This window comes from Aethina tumida, chromosome 3 (genome assembly GCF_024364675.1).
Source record: "Aethina tumida isolate Nest 87 chromosome 3, icAetTumi1.1, whole genome shotgun sequence".
Classification (NCBI taxonomy): Eukaryota; Metazoa; Arthropoda; class Insecta; order Coleoptera; family Nitidulidae; genus Aethina; species Aethina tumida.
The window spans coordinates 19,763,780-19,777,609 of record NC_065437.1 but is presented as its reverse complement, the minus strand read 5'-3'; the positions used below and the strand labels follow the sequence as shown (position 1 = coordinate 19,777,609).

At 32.5% G+C, this 13,830-nt stretch overlaps 1 protein-coding gene across 1 annotated transcript in view; it reads left to right on the top strand.

Annotated features, from left to right (window-relative positions):
• The window catches only part of LOC109596674 (baculoviral IAP repeat-containing protein 7-B), a 59,105-nt gene extending 45,505 nt beyond the window's left edge, over nucleotides 1-13,600 (top strand). The window contains exons 2-3 of the mRNA XM_020012247.2: nucleotides 299-331; nucleotides 12,836-13,600. Coding sequence (XP_019867806.2) covers nucleotides 299-331; nucleotides 12,836-13,417 — 615 coding nt within the window. The 3' untranslated portion in view covers nucleotides 13,418-13,600. The remainder of the gene's footprint in view (nucleotides 1-298; nucleotides 332-12,835) is intronic.
• Nucleotides 13,601-13,830: the final 230 nt, after the last annotated feature.

The following is a 13,830-nucleotide window of genomic DNA, read 5'->3' as shown; positions in this document are numbered from 1 at the left end:
TTAAAGAAATTTTTTGTAACAAAATTTCCCTCTTCGATTATACGATTTGAGAAACTATTCACAGTAAGTCTCTTAAAACGGTCCTGGATGTAACAATTCTAAGAAAGCTACAACGAAATATCGATCTCAACGTTTATTTACGTTTCACTTTGTGTTAACCCGATTTCCTTGCTCAAAGCAGATAACCCCATTTATCTATTGTATGGAAATATTGATTTTATTTTATTGTATAAATAAACCTAAATGTTTTGTAGTTGGTATATTGAAAAAATCTATTATATTTATTATTTTGTTACAGGAGGAACCAAGTGGTCCAACGACACATACTCAGGTAAAAATATAAATAATAATAATAACAAATATTTTTTATTACTTTCCAACTTGGCATATAATCATCGGTCTCACTAACCAATAAATCTATTTCGTCCACAATAAAGATGCAACAATATCGCCTTCTATTGTTGGTACCAATAAATATAACTTATAGAACATAAGAAAGCCATAAAAAGCGAATTCCAAAGTTCGAGGCATTGTGTTTGTTCTATTGTTCACTAGTTTTTGATTGCTGTGCGTATCTGCCTCCTTCGATCAATCGAAATAATATATATAACAAAGACGCCGATCTCAGAATAAAATCTCCGATAAGATGTCGTCCGTCCGTCTGATACAGTTTCTTTGGCCGTGGGTCATGTCCGTTGGTGTCTGGACTGCCAAAACAAATACAAACTTTTCCCACGACGAATTAATGGTTTGTTTTTATTTGTTTGTGACGCAGCTCCAGTTGGACAAGTCAGTTTGTTCAGTCAAGCATCCAGATATTCGGTTTTTAACTTGTAATTTTTAAAATAAAATTCTGGAAAACATGAGTGTTTTCTTTAAAATAGACGATTGCAAAGACATAATTGAAACACAGTTGAGCTTCATTTCGTTGATGGGTTTTCAAACAAAACCAGGCGTTGAGTGATAATGAAATCGGCATTGAATTAAATTTGCAACGAACAACGGAAAGTGACGCTAAAGATCCTTCAACCGAAAAGAGCGTCCATCCGAATTGTAAGCACCGGTCGCCAACGGCAACAATGACGCGTCGTTGCAATTAAAAGCGGATATTAAACTTCAAATTAACAGAATAAGCGCTGAATCCAGCCCGAAAGGTACATTGTCGGACAAGTGCATCGAAACGTGCCGTCGCGGTCATTATTTTGATAATATCCGCATTGGACGTCGAAAGTCACAAAAGCAGGAAATGCGACCGATGACAGGTCCATATTCCATAATTTCCGGAGACCAGATACGGACACGCCGTTTGTGCGTTGCAGATATTTTAGGTTAAATGCCCTGGCATAATCACGAAGCCAGAATTGCGACCAAAAAACCTATGAATGCGCATCTAATTTTTTTATAGAGATATGTGTTTATAATTCAATCATCGTGTATTTATGATATCCATGACTCTTTGATTTTCCATCGGTTAGTAGCATTAGAACGAACACTTCTTCATCACCAGAATACAGGGTGCTTCATCTAACTCATTAAATGCTTACGGAGGACAGAAAAAGATATTGATTTGAGATTCTTGTAACAATTATAACTTGTATAATCATGTCTATTTTTCTAATTTATTTTCGGTTCTTCGGACGTAACATTGTTAATTTAAAAGGACACCTGGTATTTTTTTGGATTTTTAATTCTACATGTAATTAATTGCAAATAAAGTGGTTATACCATATCTTGTACCTAAACTCAATAGTTATACAGGAAAATTTTTACATTTTTGGTGTAACATACAGGTTGTACTGAACAAATTTTTGTTCAAAATAAATTGGAAAAATAGTTTGAGTCAAGTTCTCCCTGTCCAATCAATATTGGACTAATACAAATTATAACAAATAACATCTTCATATCATTTTTACTACGATTATATACAGGATGGCTCAGATTGGTTGATTTGACAGTAATTTTTATGTTATATTTTCTAAAAGCATATTTTCCGTAGTTTTTTCCGACATTAAAACTAAATTTAATTATAGTTTCATTTGAATAGTATCCCAAATTTTATATATTTGGTGTGAATGTCCTTGTAGAGAGGTTTTATCGTTTGACAAAATCGAAATACTAAAAAAAATTGTACACATTTTCGAATTTTGCCAAAGGTCAAATTCTGTAGATATTTCGAAATTGGGAGATATTAAAATGTGATTTAGGACAAACAACCTTTTAAAAAGTCTTCAGGCAGTTTTTCTCTATCTGGTCTCGTATTAGTCAAAATCAATTAGTTTGGGACATCCTGTATTTTTAAATCAATACATTAGATTTGTCCTCTTATGTTTTAAGAAATTAATCACTTGTCTATTTTGTTATTTCAATTCAATTATATTGAAAATTTCAATTTTAAAAAAAGGTAAAATTTTGTATCGTAGCCACAATTTTTTTATTTGTTTATTATCTAAAGTAAAAGATTATTATGGTGAAATTATATTAAATTAATATATCTTGGCTAAGTAATAATAAATACACAAACAAGACAACACTTCCGAGTTTTGTTAGTGTTTTTTCAAAAACTGAACTAATAATTGTTACTATACCATTATCTAATTTACGTAATACAACAATAGCTAGCATAAATCCGTTCTCTGATCCTCATTTTGTATTCGTTATCGACGACGAACAGATCAAAGCATGGTTGACCGGTTCTCGCAACCGAGCTTATATCTTTAGTGCCAATTTTGAGTTTATTTCGATAATTTTAAGCCCAACATCCGGCTTTAATTGTGTGCCAGTCTCATTAATGTCGATTCCTCTCCCGGCTCTATGTATATCTTCCAGTTAATGAACACCCTACCTATACCCATCATTGGTCAGATTTGCGTTACTAATACAATAAAATATTGTTGCAAATGTGCACTTGGACGAGTTGTGGGCAATATTGACAGGGAACCTATTTAGCTGTGAGGTAAACATTGAAAGAGGACGTGAGATGATTTATTTGTTATTTAAATTTACTTTAAAATTGTTTTTAATTTTCTTTCTAAATCACGTATCAAATACTGTTATTAAGTGGAATTTAATTAAAGTAATGTCAGTTATTTAGCTTTAATTTTACCTTTTGCCTGAGACATCTATAAAATAATTCCTACTGGTTTTGATGCACAGTATATTTAATTTTTGTTGCTACTCCACACATAGTCAGCGAACTCACTCATTCGATTAGCTGTTTTAAACGCATTTGCTCATTTGGTTAACACTCGTTAGCAACGTGTAAAGCCAGTGTAATTTGGTTACAATTTTGCATTTGCAAACAAGATTTAAATAAAATATAATTAAACTGGCTTTTGCAGCTAAGGTTAATTAGATTATTTGACGTCGCCACATCTCTTTTATATCGAATGTTCAGTTTGTAGGACCAATTAAAATGAGCGTTTGGCTGTTTTAAATTGCACCGTATCTCATTTACAAATAATATAAAATAATACATTTCATAAATACGTTCAATTAGTACTACACGAATGCTACTGTAGTTAAATTCGTGTAGACATTAATCTTTGTAACCTACTTGTAAACTGCACTTTTATTACACGCGTTGACCAGTTCTTAACCTTCACACCTATTCAGAAGTCGCACTTTTCACAACACGAGTTCATTAAATAAAAACATACCGCAACCATTTTTAACCGACTACGTTTTATTTTTTACGTCTTATTATATGAAGTGCATGGAATGTTCGACACATAGGTATGACAAACATGTATGGCTGGTTCGAGTAAAATAATATAGGAGGATCTTTTCCCAGACTCTAAGTTATGTAAATTGAGCAATTCTCGATATCGATTCTAGATGGAAAATATCCCGCACGCATACTCGACCAATACATCAAATACTTGCCCTTAGATGTGAACCGTTTCCCCGGCGCTAACCGGCCTTTTATTTGAATTTTGTGGCCGCCAGTAAAATTTAACACTCGTCCAAATTACAGGGAAACGTTTGAGTTTAACATTCTTTTAAATTTAACTGCGACCTAAAGGGTTACAAAATTGCCTCGTACAGTGTTTTTAATTTTATTTCACTGCCATTGTCGCGATTTTTGTGGAAAACAATTACCTTCAATTGTTGCTTAATAAGACTGATTATTCGACGTATTTTATTGAGTTTCTTGCTAAATTGAAAAAGAATAACAACATACTATTGTAGTATAAAATATCACCCCTAATACTCTTTATATCGCTCGAGGCAAAATCACAGCTTAAAAGCTACGTAAGCACTTTTATCTTCTTCCCTTTTTCTTATCGACACTTGCGGTTAAAAAGAATTATAGCGGCTGTGGTGGAGAGTAGTGGAGCAAGATAATTAGTGTAATAATTGATCGTGCAGAAGAATCGCCTAAACAGGCGTTATTTATTTCAAAGGAACTAGTAAAATAATAATTTTGGGAATTTCAGCAATCAATTATAATGGAATAAATTATTTTTTTGTTTGTGGTTATGCTTATATGCAAATGAAGCTTTTACAAAATACTGCCCGCACATACATATATTAATATTGTTCTATTTAGTATTATCAAACCAATTTGAATGGATTATAATAACAAAAACGCACGTAGGATACAGCATTTTGCGAGTGCACGTATCCATTGCATATAAATCAGCTTCTGATACTTTTGGATGAATATTCAAATTGAATTTCATGGTCCTTCGCGCCGGATATCCTGACAAACAGTAATGTAATTAAATTGCAAAATCAGAGTCCCAGAGAAACACAACAGGAGACCATCCAATTAATTCAATGCAATTTGCCTTCACTTTGTAAGTTTTTCAATTCTTTTTTTTTAGTTGTTGTGTTCAACTTGTACTATCCGAGAGATTTTCTCCCTGTACTCTTGAATAGCAGTTTTTAGAACCTTAGTACCACAGTACATTGTACATTGTTTTTTTGATAAACAATCCTTGGTCGATGTAAAACATATAAAATACTGTTTTAAACGCCAGAGAGATAAATAGGATGCAGTGGAATCAGTGTCATGTGTCGCAGTCATGGCCGTTTAAAATGCGAGTACGTCTAATGAATGAATCATTGTGCATTCTTGCAATTGCAGGTGACCTTATTCGCGATTTCAGTTGCTTGCACCTATTGAAAATTTATCTGTAATTATCGCAGTACGCATATTTACGTGCGCATCGGTGACTTCATGTCGACCCGACAATTTTATGCGAGGGCATTGGCTGCTGCTTTATAGATTTTAAAGTGTTGCTTGAAAGTAGGTTAACGGGCAAAAATCTAGGACTTCAATTAAAATGAAAAGACAACATTTCTATTTATAGACAAAGCGATGACATACATTGCACATGCAGTTATTACCTTTAAGGTATTATTATTATATTTAACATGCCAGGTTTCTACTCCACTTGTTAGGTAAATTAATGTTAAGTAAATATACGTATGTCTTATGTGCAATTGGTTACGCCTTATGCTAAGTCAACTTATGACCTAATATGTACTTTAAAATAAATTTGTCCTCTACAATTTTAATATTCTAATTTATTTAGTTTAATTAACAATTGCAAATGTAAAAAATATTAAACTATATTATACAATAGTATGTTCACAAGGAAATCAAGGTTTAATTAGGTATATGAATTGATTTTATATAAGCTTGTTGAGTATGAGTATATAATGTTGTTCAATAGTCATGTTCGATTCGACCTACAATATTGTCATACAATCTGGTGACCAGCACACAATATTCATATTAATTGACTGGAATATGGACTTTGTAGACGTTAATTAACTATGAATATAATTTTAAGGGTATTCAAGCAATGTATATAAATGATTGGAGATATTTAGTATTCCTTTGAGTATGTCTTTTCATGCCAGATACACTTGATAATAATTATTCAATCCGGCAATTAATGCGGTATTAAAATTTAATATAAATTCATAAAAATTCTCTATAAATTTTCTTAATACACCGTGGTTTATTTTAACCCTCTTATTGATCGTGTGGGAAAGTATGCTGAGCGTATTTTAATCCTTGCCATTTTTGAAGTATTAGAAAATAAAGGACACGTGTCGCCAATTATCTGCCTTCACCACAATGGAAGTTTAACATTTGTCCCCGCTGCACTGTTGTGACAGAGTTTTTAATGAATTCAAGTCCCTTATTGAAACGCAATTTGCTAGCTCGTCAATTTATAATGGCTTTCTTACTGCCAAAAGACGTGCAAGTTCTAAGGGTGTAGGATGCTCACTTGATATTTTTGTTGTCGTTATTTTGAACGCCTGAAAGGGTTATTAACTTTACTTTTTTAAATGACACCATTCATTGCCGCAATTGAATTCATGGAAAATAATTTAATGCACAAATATTTATATTTAGTTAGTTGAAGGAATGCCATTTCCACCCACTTTGCCTCCGATTGATCTCGACGGTACCAGACTGGATGCTGTCCTTCAGTTTTGCACATATGACTCACATATTGTTTACCACATTCGGATCGTTTTACACTTAAACTTGTTTTTTATGCACTAAATCGGTTCTGCTTTCCTAAGTGATTAGTAAAACATAATTGGTAAACAAATCTTATTACTGTAACTAACACGTCGATAAAAATTGACATTGATGAACTTGAACAATAAATATTCCATTTTTATTTTTAATGCTATGTGACTTTGCAGTGGCAAAAGTTACGTTCACAGAGTTATTATTAAAGTAAAAATAATCATGCAAGAATTCCATTGTGATCGGAAAGAGAAATATCAGGAATTTATCCTTTGTGTCCAGCAGTGACCGCAGGGGAAACTATTATAAAGAAATATTGTGTGAATGTAACGGTACGGTTGAAAGGAATTCGTATTATATAATTATGTAGTTGGGCGCCTTACAATTAAGACGGCCGCATTTCTAAAGCATCCAGACTCGCCAAGGACCAATATAGGCTGGACTAATATTGCTTCAAGCAGTGCCTCTCAACCTCAAGACGTCAAGATATACTTTCAAAGCTATACCGAGAAAAAAATGAATTGAAAGCGGATTGAACAGTGTGCATTTTGAGTGAAGTGATGCTGATCTAATTAACGTCATATCACATCCTAACTTATTAAGAAAATTGCATGCGAATGATGATTATCCTAATTTAGCAGAAAATTGCTGACAACTTTATATTTTTATTTGATATTTACGTGTTACAAATAAACACCAATGGCGTTTATACATTGAACATTTTTACTGAAAGTTTTGATGGCCACTGGTATATTCCGATCTAATATTACGCTACTTTAAAGTGATAATGATGGGCACATGTGTCGGCACACACACGTCTCAAACGGCACCTAACGAGCCTAATCTCGGAAGGATAATTGATTTCTTGCACCGCCTGATCTTTCAGATTACTTGAAAAGCAAATACCACTTGTGTTATGGAATATAAATGAAAATTAGAATTGAGGTCTTATTAATTTGAAATATGATTATAAAAATAATAATTAGTTAGAGAAACTTTAAATTCATTTTTCTCTTGGTAGTCAAAGCTTATCATCGTATCATCTGACTAATACCCATATAATAAATGCGTTTAATGGTAGCAATAATATTTCTAAATTTGCCAATAAAAAGAAACAAGCCAATAATTTGCAGATAAAATAAATGTGTTAAGCTTGATGTTATCTTTGCCAATGGGACAAGAAATATAAAAATTAATGGTAGTAAAATAAAGAATAACTTTTTTTATTGTGCCGAAGAAGCAGTTTTTTAGATATCTTGTTGCTTGTAAAATATTTTTATTAGGTACAGATTTATATTAAAAGCATATATGTTTTATATTCTCTATGATCCCATAATTTACCTTAACGACATGATCATCGAAAATATATGAAAATATTGTTGAAAGTTATTACATATTAATTTAAAGACGGCAACTGTAATTTTCATTGTGACTGTAAAAATTAAAAATGTACGAGTTGTTAACAGAAAGAAAGCGTAAATTACATAGTCTTACTACAGACTAAATGGTACCTGTTACATGTTCTGCCTTTATACTTGTTCCATGTGAATTTTTTATATTATGTAAGAAAAAATGTGTTTACAAAAAACAAAATTATTACCTTTAAAATTCTCACGCATTATATCTTTTACCAACCTACTATTCCTGCATTTCCACTTTTTTGTCTACTGTGTGAAAAAAAAATCGCTGCACTAGTGAAACCTATCCGACCTGTTTTTAAGTATGTCATCGGCGTCGCAAGCAACTGAATACAATAAAACTTCGTGGTACCCCTCTTTTATTCCCAGTTTAATTGTTGCCCTCGACCAAGGTACGTGTGGACGTTTTTTTTTTGAAGAGTGGGCAGTAATGAAGAATTGTAAAGATCTCTTCATCGGTGTGTTGCTTTGTGCTCCCACCGAAGAGTGGGCGTGGGAAGAATAACTGAACGAACCTGCGATGTTGCCCGTACCACCATTTTATTGCCAATCAAGTGTATTTTGTTTAATTAGGAATCTCCGTTATGTAAATGATACAGTTATCACCAAAAAAATAGTAAAGAGGATAAATTGTACCTTAATTTTTATGACATTTATGTAGCCTTTCATTTTTCGGAACGATTTTAAATAAATTCAACCAGTTTCATTTATTTTTATAAATTGCACCTCATGTATTTATTTACCATTACCTTGTTACGGTTTTATGTTTTTTGGTTTTTAATAACTGACATCAATCCTCGCTTCTAGTTGTTGGAATTACTTGAACTGTTATACTAAGGAATGCGTAACATTTCGAAATTCTTGCATTTATCGGTACACGGTTAGAGCTAACAGTGGTTTATTAATCAAGATTCCTGCGGTATAGAGTTTCAGGGGATATTATTGATCATTATCGAATATTAAATGCCGACATTTATGATTTACGCGAATTGATAATAATGGAAACTGTACAGTTATTTGCATTTCATTACACTCAATTGAGATATAGATCAAATTGCGACAATTAATAACTTCCTTATAAGTAAAACGTAATGAATCAAATATTGAAATTCAATTAAAAATCAACGGTGACCAATTAAAATCCATTCATTTTTATTTTAAATCAATTATTTCTTGTTGATGTTAATTACTGTATAATTTTCTTTAGAAATACTTTATTGATGCCGACTTTTTGATGTTTTTTTTGTATTAAATACTGAAGATATCAACACAAGCATCATGCTAACATAAGAGTGCATTGAACATAGCATGAATACATATAAAAACGTTAAGTAATTGTAGATAACCAGATACAAGCTAATATTTTAAAGCCCAATGACTGACACATTCTTATGCCTCACCATATATTATCACGTTCATTAATACTAAGAAAACCCTTTTTAGCCAACCAGTTTCGATCTTTTCTCCTTTGTAATATTGTATACGATGAAATAATGGAATTAATTTTAATTATTAATTATTCTTTTGATAAAGTTACATTTGTTGTATTTAATTGAAAAGTCGGAGCATAAACAAATTGTAAATAAGTCTTGTCAATTAATTTTATGATTGATGTCAAGTTATTTAGTTGATATCTTAAACTAGGAACCTCAAACATATGCCGATAGAAAAACAGCTCTACAAGCTGAGCGACCGATTATTTTTCTGATTAACTCCTTTCATTACGTTATTAGTTAAACGAATGTTTCATAAATCCATTAAAGCGAAGGTGTGGAACTCTCGCTTCTAATGGCAAGCTCTTCCATAATACGTTACCAATTGCTTCACCAATAATAGCTCAATTAATAGATGAAACACTTTCAACCCAAGCAGCTAATTTAAAAGATACAAACATGCAATAATTGCCTCTTATTTATACAATGCATGTTATGCAAATTGCACACTTATCGAGATTCATACTGTGTATGTCGTTGAAATGCCAGAGCAGTTGCAAATCACAGGCGCAACAAACATTTCCTATGATTCATAGTCATCTGCATTGTCACATGGAGTAGACAGTTTTCATTATCTTTTTTATTGTTAATAAATAATACAAAGGTCATCTGCAGAATGTTTTATTAACGTTATTTACAGTTAATGTCCTGCGGATCTGACTGTGCTCTTGCGATCTCGCTTGTGGTTTTATTTTATCCTGTGCATCAATTGTGGTAACGTTTTTTCATTATCTGAAACGGAAATTTTGTATGTTTTCTCAATAATAATAGAATTGTAGGCTTTCAGGTATCGACAGTTACCAGAATTATTTATAGGAATATTTTTTTAAGGCACGTGTGGGTAATTTTATTACGTGGATGGGTAAATGTAAATGTTCCAATAAAACTAAAAAGTGGTGCCATTTTCTACACATTCCACCTCATTTTTCTACACCTTCCAGAACACATTTCGCCAAATAACTGTCCACAGCTAAAGAATTAATGGCGCGCCGTTTGTTGGCGCAGTTGGCGGTGAGCCCATTTAAAAAAGTGCCCGCGTATACAAATCTTCGGGACCGCATTGCGTCACGTTGGTTTTAATCTGATTCTACACAAGTCGTTCCCAGAAGTCGTACATTTTAAAAAGGACTTTAAAATAGACGTATTCCGAGAAATTCCTTTGATGTCGTACCAGAACTCGGCCGTATATGGAGCAGCGATATTTCTACGCATAAAATTCCACTTAGACCTGCCCCGCACCGTACATCATCGGCAATAAATACAAGGAATGAAAAATGTAGTTTGCTCTAATTATTTATTATCATTGACTTTGTATTGAAACGTGTTTAATGAAAAAGTACCATTAATCAAGAGGTCTTCCAAGGAATATTAATGTGGATTATCAGATCAAATGGTTTATTTGGTTTTACGAGACAAACTCATATAAATTTGGCACGTTTTTATTTACACTTTTTGAGCTACTTCAAAGTAAAACATTTACGAATTTTGGTTAACCTGTTTGTTTTATCTTTATGTTTGCTTATTTATTATGCAGGAGCTTTAATGGACGAAGTCAAATAGCAATAGTAATGAAACCACTTCAATAGTGACCAACCCCTTGTCGAATTCCAATATTTGTTTTATATCCACAAAGTGCATTACCCAGTTTATACCTACATCAACTTACTATGAGGAAATCTCTATACTGTTAATATAGTGCAACATGCAAGGGAATATAGTTACTAAATTGAAATGGAGCATCAGTTCTTAGACATTAAAATAATGTTGTTTACTAACAGCGGAGCCAAAATGGACATCGTTCATTACCTATTTGCGTGATGACTATCGATTTATCACCGCAACATTAGCTATTTTCATCGCAGGTCATTGAAAGGAGTCCAACAATGCGGCTTTCAAGTGTGTTTGTACTTTACTTAATACATAAATAATGACTATTTTATTTTCTTTCCATTTGGTGAACGTAGTTTGACTTGCAGGATTCTCATTATTCAGTGTGTTTTGTTGCTGACGTAAACAACCACATAAAATGTATTCAGTTGAGGAAAATCGATATACATTACCTAAAAAAGTAAACAAGTTCACCGCATGTTTCACATTAATACCATCAAAGGCCGACTTTAGAAGTAGCCAATACATATTTATAACATTTCCAAACTAGGTTTTATATAAAATAATGTGTAAGTGTTGGGAAAATTGCCTTCGTTTCTTTTGATCCAGCTTCTTTTATTACATTGTTAGGATATTGAAATAATATTTTTTGTATGAATCAGTTTTAATTTTTTAATTTAATATATCAGTAACAATCCTGAAATGAAATTTACCGGAAATGTTCGCAATAAACAGAAAACGTGAGCTGTTTATAGTGCATGTGAACGCAGGGAACGGTTATCAAGATCGACAAATTGACTACAATTAAGAGGTTAATGACTGGCCTCATCCCGAAATTCGGGCGTTTAATTGAATCTAACGTTTGCTAATTGGATTCAACGGAAACTTCTGTATGTTATAGCCTCTTCGCAACGTTAAATTTATTTTATATTATTTACATTGTGAAATATCAACCGAAAATCCATTTTATGTTGCACAATTGAATCGTATTGCCAGTATTTAATCTTATTTTCTTTAAACTCGTTCTACTTGGCAACGAACTGTGCAGCTCCCAAATGGTAAATATATGGCTTTGCCAAAAGCACGAGTTCGCAAGATAAATCGTCCAAATCAACATACATAAACAATAACTTCCGCACTGATATTGTCGCGAATTTTTTTGGATGCGCTGTTTAAGTTCCGGTTCTACGCCCCAATTTTCATTCTATATGAAGTTACATTTTTGTTCTACTCTTTCTCTAGCTCCCCCCAAGATTTATTGCCACGTTTGTTCCATTTTGTATTTGTATAACTTACAGAAAGAAAATTGTGTTTACCATTTTTGCCAGATGTTTCAAATATTTGCTCTACGCATTTTTAAAATTGCTACGTTATTTGTTACTGTCTTTACAAATGATTAACACTTCAATAGTACAACTGATAGGTATCAAAACGACCTTCCCATTTATTAACTCTTCATGTGACCTTCAGGCATGATATACCACTCGATGGAATATGTGATGTTAAGAATGAACAGAATAATCTGTCTGGGAGAAATGAGAAACTCGTTTTGTTGTTATTAATTATTTACATCAGGGATTAAGGAATGACTCAGACATAATTTGGTTCCCATGATGGTCCGTCAAATTTTACAGTCTACTTAGGCGCTATCAAACGGACATAAATTAAGATAAAAAACTGAGAAGCATTGAGTTTTTTTTATTGTTTTTCATTCAAGATGTAATTTGCTTCAAACATTGTTGCCAAGTTGGTCAAACCCTCCAACCATTTATCGAACTTAATGTACCAATATATTATAATATATTTTCTTTTTGTTTTAGAAGGGGAGATCAACCGGAAGTAATGTGGTTCCCAGAAGAGAAATAACTGAACAAGAGCTTCAGGAGCATATGACTAACCCAGTTGTTCTTGCGGCCTTAGAAATCGGCCTAAATGTGGAAAGAGTTAAACGTGCAATCAAGGAAAAATTAGAACAAACTGGTCGATCATTTTCTCAGGCTGACGCTCTGGTAGAAGCTGCCTTAAGCTTACAACATGATGAAGACGATACTGTAACTGAAACTGACGACTCTTCCATAGTAACAAGACACATCAGGCCTCATGTTCCTCGAGTAAGACATAATACAAGTCCATCCACTGATAAAACCCCATCCAAATCCATCTCTGTCGATACAAGTGGCAGCTCCGGCGAAAGAAGTTCAACTAAGCCTGTTTCACTAGAAGAAGAAAATCGAATTTTAAAAGAGGCCAGACTGTGTAAAATTTGTATGGATATTGAAGTAGGAATTGTATTTTTACCTTGTGGTCACTTGGCCACTTGCGTAAACTGCGCTACTAATTTAGAACTGTGTCCAGTTTGTAGGTCGGCCATAAAAGCAACTGTGAGAACCTTTTTAGCTTAAATTCTGATTGATTTGTGTTATTTATTTTTAAATGTCTTTTAATTTAATTTAATTTTCAACCAAATCTCTCTCACAAATGTTTATTTAGTATAACGATATACTCAATAACCAAGTGTAAAGCCTAAGAATATGTAAATGATATATTTTAATACTTGACAAATAAACGTTTTTGATTAAAAGAAATTGAAATTATTGTTTGTAATTAATTGAATTGAGAGTTAAATCTTGAAGTAATAGTAAGTATGTTTTAAATTTAATTTAACCAATTAAAAAATTAATAAAATAGTAGTTACAATAGTAATAGTAAATTCCTCATTGAAAAATATATAATAAGCTTATACGATTGGGACATTTAAGATAACTTGATGTTTAATCTTAGAGGAAGTGAATTACCGACCATAAATAGCTTATAC